General features: G+C 26.7%; 1 protein-coding gene across 7 annotated transcripts in view; it reads left to right on the forward strand.

Annotated features, from left to right (window-relative positions):
- The window catches only part of LOC106692462 (caspase-14), a 106,009-nt gene extending 97,271 nt beyond the window's left edge, over positions 1-8,738 (forward strand). For 4 of the 7 annotated variants that reach the window (XR_001344969.3, XR_010843866.1, XR_001344968.2 and 1 more), the window contains 2 exons: positions 1,537-1,702; positions 3,473-8,738. Coding sequence is in view for 2 of the 7 variants with exons in the window: in XM_014438419.2 (XP_014293905.1) it covers positions 3,473-3,523 (51 nt within the window). In the remaining 5 variants the exon portion in view is untranslated. The remainder of the gene's footprint in view (positions 1-1,536; positions 1,703-3,472) is intronic. The other 3 variants (XR_001344967.2, XM_014438419.2, XM_014438417.2) reach the window with 3 other exon arrangements.
- The last annotated feature ends 888 nt before the right edge of the window (positions 8,739-9,626 follow it).

The raw sequence follows: 9,626 nt of genomic DNA on the forward strand, positions 1-9,626 counted from the left end.
AGAAAAGATTGAATTCTTATGATGAGTGGATGTTCGTGGTACATATATTTAGTACGTATTTATTTTAGTATGTGAACCTGTTGATTTGTGTGTTTTAACTTATTTATTCATAAAATTATTTTATTATTATTTTTATTTATTTTTTTAAAACTTATTTATCCAATCAAGTATTTCTTTTAACCAACTTTTCATTATATTTTCCTTCAAATCTATGTATTAGTTTGGTTTTGGTAAAATGTATTTGTTTGTTTGTTTTACTGTAAACTGATCTACTGCTGTGACTATTATTTCTCTGGTTTGATCTCACATTGCTGTCTAATTGTGAATTTGTTTAACGGGTCACTGGAGACGATCTGAGAGGGAGAATTCGGGAGAGTGAATTTGTTGATCAAATGAAATAAAAATTGTGAAATGGAAGAAGTGAATTGAAATATTTTTATTTAGTGTGTAGACTGGAATTGATTGTAAAAGGAAACTGTGGGGGGGAAAAAACTGTTTCCTTTCTTTTTTATTATATCATGTAAATATATGTAATTTATATATGTCCGATCACAGATTGATTAGTATGCTGTGTAATGTAGCAAACCGATGTATTTGGGCAGCATGGATGAATAAAGCATTTCTCTCTCTACATATTTACACTTTCATGAAAAGTTTGTTAAAACGTGATAATTTTAAAAGCTAATTTTATTCTGGAAGATTGTTGATTGACCGTGAAAGATGAATGGAATATGGTCCGGGTGCGGTTAAAAAAAACTCAAATATTATACTATTTTATTGAGCCAACGTTTCGCCCCACGTTGCAGGGCTTCGTCAGGGCTAAAAAAGATACAAACACATAGTTACAAAAGGAAAAAGAAAAAAAAAACATAAGTGTAAAATAACAGGGGTATAAAATGTAAAAAAGTAAGATATATAAGAAAAATTAAAGGTTACCTTTATTACCTTTAATTTTTCTTATTATATCTTACTTTTTTACATTTTATACCCCTGTTATTTTACACTTATGTTTTTGTTTTGTTTTTTCTCTTTTTTCCTTTTGTAACTATGTGTTTGTATCTTTTTTAGCCCTGACGAAGCCCTGCAACGTGGGGCGAAACGTTGGCTCAATAAAATAGTATAATTCTACTATTTGAGTTTTTTTTAACCGCACCCGGACCATATTCCATTCTTCTAATTTAATTCTCTACATTACACAAAACAAAAATTGTCTAAATCAGACCAGTGGTTGGAAAGTTACAATGTATAATTTTTTCTCATAAATTTTGTATGTTCTACAATTAATCAGATGTATTGGGTCATTTGATCATGCATATAATACAGGCATGAATAGATACAATTTTATGCGGGTGAAACTGCAGAATTTGGCTTGTTATTCATAGAAAAGGTTTATTTTATCATCAAATTTCAAAATAATGTTTTCTGAAAAAAGACCATTCTGCTCATCTATATTAACTTAGATTTGGTACAAATTTAATAACAGTTGTTGGCTTAATGCAGTTTTTAGATCTAATATATTGTCCCTTTATTTTGTAGGTCAAAAAGAATTGGGACATTAAAGGAAGAAGTAGTTTTTTCCAGACTGTTCATTATGAAAACTGGCGTTTTAACTACAAACTTTACCTCTGACAATACTATGTATTGTTTATATTCTGTGTTGATATAGGAAAATTTCTTATTGTACCTAAAGGATTTCAAATTGGTACGTCAATTTCCTATTTTTTCTTTGTACCAACTTCTTATCAAATAGATATTTTATGCAATCAGCTATTATAATATTTTTAAGCAAACGTATCACCACTTAAGCTGTCATAAATCCAGAAAAATGTATATCATTTAAAAAAATTAGCATAGTGTTTAGATTTTCAAATTTAATATACATATCTCAAAATTAAAGAATCGTGTGTTTAAATTAGGTCCTACCTAGATTAATAGCATCATGATTTTATAGAAATATTAATTTGAAATTAGAAGATACCTGCTTAAACTTACCTAATGGGATTAGTATTCTTGATGCTTCATGCTAAGTAGCATTTACGTTAGCTACTCTTCACTTTTTATTCCATACAACCTTCATTTGTGTTCTCAACTCTCCATTTAAACATATCGTTTTCCTTATTCATGAGTATCATCCCAGACCCCAACTCGGAAAATTCTTTTATTGTATTTTCTTTTCCCATAATGTGTTATAACAAAGGAATAGTTATCATTTATTCTTAATATAAACTGTTTTCGTATCCTACCACTAGAAAGTAGAAAATAAAATAAACTATTAAGTGATTTAAAAGATACCCCTTTCCTAGATCGAATCCGAATATAGGTAAAACTCACATTTTATAGCTAAATATTTTTTAAAAAACCTCAACCTATATTCTGCAAATATGATAGTTTGAAAATTGTACTGTTAATTTTTTCACACTTAGCAGGTGTCACAGCTTAAAAATAATTGCTTGATTCCAATCAGAATAAAATAGATAATCCAGTTAATTGTAATATATTTCATTTTAAGTTGCTTATATCATTTTATATCTTACAATCTGTCCAATATAGAAGAGCTTGTTTTAGCGTATTTTTCAATATCTCAAGTTATCATACTTCAAATCTGAGAGAATTGGTAAACGGATTACTGAGGGTGACAATTGGTCTGTTCCAAAGACCTCTTCTGATACTTCACAAACTGTGCATGCTCCTCACAAAAGTGTTTCTTGGAACTGACCTATTATACATTTTTCCTCATTAATATTAATATTCTAATTATAAAAAAAAACATTTTCTTTCCCTGTATAATTATTTATGTCTTCATCTGTGTTTTTCTAGTCAGTCTTGATGTTTCCAAGGTAAGAGAACATGGGCTCCTCTTCAATTACCTTTTCATCAATTGATGGAAGGATTCAGAACATATTCCTTTCACCTTTTGGATATTTATATATATAGTGTCATCATTCCAATTTATCTATTAGAGAAGGTCAATAGTTGACAGGATAGATAGTATTAGAAGATAGAGTACAATGGTTTTGAGATTGTCTGGATAGTCACTCATGGGTGGATGGGGGGTTGAGGTAGACATGAATAACTGAACAATATAATGAAATTTTTATTTCAATCCAATGTTAAGGCTCAAATTTTAAAATTTATTGATTATCCTGAAAGTCTAAAATTTTATTTTATTCTTCTATCATTGATGTAATTGTTGATTAGAAAATATGTTAGTCTCCAATTTGCTCAATTTAAAATTAAATTAATATGAAATTAACACAAAAGTTTACTGTCCTAGAATTAGAAAGACTTGGACTACGACATGAACATTGTTGCTCTCACATGTAGTCATTCTGATTCAGTCCCAAAACAAAGATTTGCCTTTCTGAGCCTCAGTGTAACATAAATTTAAGATCTGTATTATTCAAAGATTCTTATCTTTTTCATTTATTTTCTTATAAATATAAGTAATTTTTAAAAACATGATATTTTTCAGGGAAGAAATTATGACAACTTTGGATTCAGTAAACAGCTGTACCTGGTCTAATGCTAAGTATCCTTCATTTGTTTTCTTTCATTTCCTTCTTTATAGTATCAAACCAAATGAAATTCATGTGTAATGAGAATGAAGTTTAATGACACCATTAAATATGACAATATCAGTACTCAAAAAGCATGATTAAAAGTTTCAAGCTTACAAAAGGAGGCTACTGGTGTTGGAATGCTGGTTTCAGTGAAATTTTTGTTGGTAATACTAGCTTGAAAAATATTAGACATATGTCCAAGTGTTCTTGTTGAGAAAAAAAAGCTATATAATTTTGGAAATTATTTTTTTATATAATAGTATTCTGGCTTGGCTATGCATGTATTTAATGGTTATTATGTACTAATTGATTTGTATTTTCATCTAACATAAGATAACAACTAAACATTCTTGATTGTGTTAAATGTATTAAAAATTACAAAAATCAAAAGAATATTTTGAGGGGGAAATCAAATAACATACGTTTTTAACAAAATTTGAAACCTTTAATACGAATTTGCATATAAATTAAAAATTAGAAATTTTTGGAGCTAATTATTTTAGGATATTTTTTTTTTCCGATTCCACCATGTTCTCAAAAATAATTCATAACTCTTTGCAATTTTATCCAAATCTATTGTTACTTCAACTATTGGTGAATTTCCACTCCTACCAATATCTTTTAGATTTTATGCCTTTATAAGGTAGAAAAAGTAATTTCAAATAAAGAAAAGCTTCTCAAAAGTTTTATTTTATATCCCCGGTTCTAATTTATTTAGGAAGGTCTGGTTTGTACCATTTCATTTAGTTTACATGGTTAGGGTTTTTAGTTTTAGTGCCCTCTAAAACCATTAAAATATTTTATTTAGCCCACTTCACAACATCAGTCGGTCCAAATTACTTCAAAAGTGTACCCATATCATATGTTATTTATATTTTCATTGTATTTAATGGTTTTTGAGCGTGCTAAAAATGAATCTGACTTACTTTTTCTTGAAAACAATTTTGTTTGCCTATTTTACTAGTGAACTTTTGATTTTTGTGATTTTCTACTAATGTAAACTAATTTAATATAATTAATTATATTTTTTTGTTATTCTACGCCTGAAAACAAATTGATTTGTATATTGTTACTTCTCTATGTCATCATAAGAGCCACAGTATTGGAATAATTCAACTTATCTACCAAAGTGGGTTAAATTATTTTTTAGGAAGGAATCAAGTTTATATTTGTTTTTAGCCTCCCACAGAACTCTTATATACCATTTTTTGCATTGGCAACAACTCTTGGACATGTATCTAATATTTTTCAACCTAGTATCACCAAAGAAACCAGTGTTCCCACCGATAGTTGTATCATGAACTGTTTGTAAATAGGGCTGTAGGAGAGAGAGAGAGAGATTTTTATTTTTAAAAGATTTATAATAAATATGTTTTTTTAACTGTGTAACACTAAATCAATATTTTTGAGTTTGATATTTGTACAACATATTTAATGAGTAGTATACATATATTCGCAAATGTTCTTTACAATTTTATATATAATTGTTACCATGAATTAGGAACATCTTTTTGAAAAAGAAAGTAGCACAAGTGCTGTTAGTATAATTAAATCAAACAATAATTAAATCTTTGTTGTAGTACTGAATATACTAAGACAAAGATCTGTCTATTCTCCTAGTTTATTATCTGTATTAATAAATGTACATGATATTAATGTAGTGATCAGTGCCAAATTTTATAATAAATTGGAAAATAATATTACACACATTTCCTTTTTTTTGTTTTCCATATATTTATGTATATTAATTGTCATATTTTTCTTATTGGTAGTGTTAATAGATTGTTATTACAGTAGAACCTCACAATAACAAATCTCAACTGTTTGAAAAAAATTGTCCTGTTGAGGTTTTGGTTGGCTGGAAATTCTGTATGTGGAAGTTTACGCTTTTAATTATTGACCTCTACTGTCTATTGGACTGGTACACAACCCAGTTTTGAACCTTACATCTCAGATTTTTTTCAAATTTTGCACAAGCATTATGTAGGTTTCGTAGCGCTTCTTAGCTTTTGCTGAAAAGATGGATCATTTTATTTGTATCTCAAATGATAATGTAAGGGGGGGAGGAGGCTTCTTTATTTTCCTACTTCTAAAAAAAAAAAAGGTTTTACTGCCAAAAAGTTGTTGGGGACCAAGGGTTTATTGCATTGATGAATTGTGTTGAATGCAACCTCGTTAAAACAATTAATATTTATCATATGCTAAATAATAATAAATATAAAGTAACATAAATTTACTACATATTGTTAATTACTGTACCAACATTTGTTACTCACTGAAATTACCTATAAAATTATTTATATAACCTTAATTAATGCGCTGTGTTGCCTCAACACTTAATGTTAATGCACACTGCTTACAAGTTCTATTTTTTCTATAGTGGTATATTGTTTATTTAATTTAATGGCTAGTTCAAGGTGACTTCAAAAAATTGATTATGATATGGAATTTTTTATATGCTAGTTTGTTACATCAAGGTTCTACTGTATTTATTACATCAGTTTTATTTTAATCCTCGTAAAATTATATTAAAATAATGTAATGTGATATACATCTTTTTATGAGACTAAAGGCACTGTATTAATTTTTTTACCAAATAGATTTATAGTTCGATATCCTCATCTGCCTTTGTAAAGCAGGTGGAGTGTTAATCGGTTAAAATAAATGTTTTGAGATCTCACCTGATTATTGTACGTTTCCTGGTAAACAGTAAACAGTTGAATTGATTTCAATAGGTGCTAGTTGTGCAAATGAATATGGAACCAAAATATCCTTTCATCGTCTCCTATTTCTAAGGATCTCTCCTTTTCCTCAAGCTGTTATACTGTTTTTAATGAAATTTTGGGTGGTTAGTTTAAATGTTTTGTAATATTAAAAAAATTTTAAAAGTAAAAAATTGTTTTGAGTAGGAGTATAAGAAGTCGACATACAACGATAATTTGAATAAATTCTTGCCTCTCATCAAGATATTTGAGTTTTTATTTGTTTTAGAGTGATAGTTGATTATAAATTTTAATAGCTTGCTAATAATATTAGGTTTTATGTTAATAGTTGTTTCATGATTTCTCTTCATTACTTCTAGCAGATCTACTTATTTCTCAAGGTCAGATTTAACAAAGAAAAACTTTAGATTGGTATGTAATATGTCCATGTATTATTATTGTGCAATAAATACTTTCAAATAAAACTTCGACTTTGTAATATTAGTTAATTAATGTCCAATAGCGATAATATTATTAGGTGATTAAGAATGTAATTGAAAAATCTAAATGTAAAAGTAATTATAAAATTTTTATTTGGCTCACCTTTTGAATTCAAAATTTGTTATTGACATTTCATTTCCATTTTCGATTTTAAAACCCCTGTGATTTTTCTGGTTTTAGTAATTAATAATGTTTCAATTACTTACACGTAATAAACATTTGTAAATATTTAAAGTAATTTCTAGAAACAGAAGTGTTACCTCTCTTATTTTATTTAAATAAATTTTTTTCTTGTTAGATTTAAAAAAGTATAATTTATTATTTTAAAAATAGTCGACCTTAGTTGCAATGTACTAGAATAGGTAAAAGGATACTCAAAATGAAATACATAGTTTAGAATTCTTTAATGCACATCAATTTATATCGGTCCAATTTATGTGGCTTGTTTTAGGCTGACAACTAGTTTGGAAAAAATATATACTTATATATAAAGAAACTATTAAAGATAAAAAATAATGAAAGAAAAAAATAACCAAAGGTAAAATGTAAAAAGGAAATTGAAGTGCCAGGCCATTATAGCCTCAATAAAGGTTAATTTATGTATGAAAAAATAATACTCCAATAAGACCAGTAAATGATATTATCGTATCAAATGTCAAAGAAAAAATATATCTTGTTATCTTCTTGGTAATATTTAATTTAAGGCAAAGAGCATGTCAAATCTATTTTTTTATTTTTTTTTGTTTCCCCCCATACTAAAAAAGGAACTTGTCAAACTACTATACTATAAACATAAAAGTTGCATTAAAAAAAAAGTTAGTCAAAATTAAAGAAGATAGAAAAGAAATATTGTAGTGATTCATTTTTTTTTAGCAGTTCATTTCAGTTCAACTTATAATACAAGTACATTTCAATTATCAGGGTGATATATATTTTTTTAGGAAGAAAAATAATCAAAGACATTTATTTATAATTTTAAAATTGTACATATTAAATAAAGACATGTATGAATAATATGTATATGCATATCATTTATTAACAAAAATATTGTGATATTTTGGGACAAATATACTTCTAATGCCTTTTTGGGTATATAGTGCCAAAGTGTTGAGTTTTGTTCATCAGTAGTTACTGTTTAAACTTCTGTGTACCTAGCTTCCTTCTAATCATATTTATTTGTGCAGCTATAAAAATAAATAAATATTCCTTTTTCATTTAAGGAAGTTCAACTATTTTCCATTTTACTTTGTATTATGTTTAAAAGTTAAATTAGTCTCTAACACTCCTCAATAGTTTTGTTTCTGTATATCATTGTTTTAAGAAGTTTTATAATTAATATTAATATTGTGTTTGTTTCTATGAAACATTAAATGAAATTTTATGGTAATCATAGGCAGCCATAGCAAGAGTATTTTATTTGTTTAAATTTTATATTATTATTGAAAATCATTTTTAAAAAAAATAGTGCAATATATGTATATCTAGATATGATTTAAAATGTGCTCAATTTTAGAAATTTGTTAGTATTTATAAGACTGACAAAATAAACAATATTTTATTGTTTGTCACCCTTATTTATTTCATTTTATTTAAATTTTAAAATTAATTTATGAATTGTTTCGACTTCCTTTCTAACATTAAATAAATGTCACATGTGATAAAAAGAAGTTTCAAAATTGTGAATGTTAATAATTTACATGACTGATGATTCATATCTTTTCTCATCTAAATGTAAACTAGCTCAAAATTGTTAATTAAATTGAAGATATAAGTAGATGAAGGTGTTAGGTGAAAATTTAAAAAATAAAATAAAAACAGATATTTTTTGTTCACAAGGATATTTTTTTTAAAAGTTAAAATTAAAAATTGAGTTTTCCAGTCTAAATTAGGAATAAAAAAATCATTAAATTCAATTTTTCTTAAACTCATATGTTTGTAACACAATGCCTTCATCCACTGTCTTCATTTACGTTTTGTGGAGTTATATTTTATTTATTTTTAATTTTTATAATTTATTATTTTATAAATTTAGTTTAGTATTGAATACTAAACCGAAGTATTTTAAAATAAATTGATTTTTTATCATGTTTATGTTTATACATTATTATTCCCTTCATTAGTGATGTTTTTAAAGGTCACAGAAAATTTAAGTCTAATTAAAGACATTACGTATAATCCATATTTTCCTTGGATAAATAAATTTTGTCTTATTGTCTGTTATTAAAACTGAAGGGAAATTATTTAATTTCAGTTTTACTTTTTTTTTTTGCAGAATGAAGGGGGGATAGTTATTTGACTTATTGGTTTTTTGAAAACTTAATAAAATAACCATGTAGGTATTGTTTTCATCCTGTTTTAAAATATTTTGTACTCCCTACAGGGCCCTGTTTCATAGTACAAACTTATACTATTAGTCTTGTAGATTTATCTTAACTCAATTACACTGAATTTTACAATAGTAACTTGTTCTTTAGTATTTTTTAATTCCTGTAATATCACTAATAGTCATCCCTATCATGAAAAAAATAAGTATTAGTATTATTAGCACACTAGTTTCTACACTTGAACTATCAACTAATACTATTAGCTTTCATTATGAAACAGGCCCCAGGGAGTAGTTCATATTTTCCTGATTAATATAAAAGTTCTGACTCATCAATTCGTTTTTTTAACTAACTGCAAGATGAAGTAATAGAAAGCAGCACATATTTTCTAGTTACCACCAAATGGCAGCACTAATTTCTGAGATATAAAATAATAAATTTAGTTGTATAGGATGTGATCGCTAAACATATTGGGGTGAGGGTCCCTAGTGCAGGGTTAGATTCCCATCTTGATTTGTCAATATTTATACCAATATAAA

The sequence above is a fragment of the Halyomorpha halys genome, unplaced genomic scaffold (assembly GCF_000696795.3).
Source record: "Halyomorpha halys isolate HHAL.00 unplaced genomic scaffold, Hhal_1.1 Scaffold58.1, whole genome shotgun sequence".
NCBI classification, from domain to species: domain Eukaryota; kingdom Metazoa; phylum Arthropoda; class Insecta; order Hemiptera; family Pentatomidae; genus Halyomorpha; species Halyomorpha halys.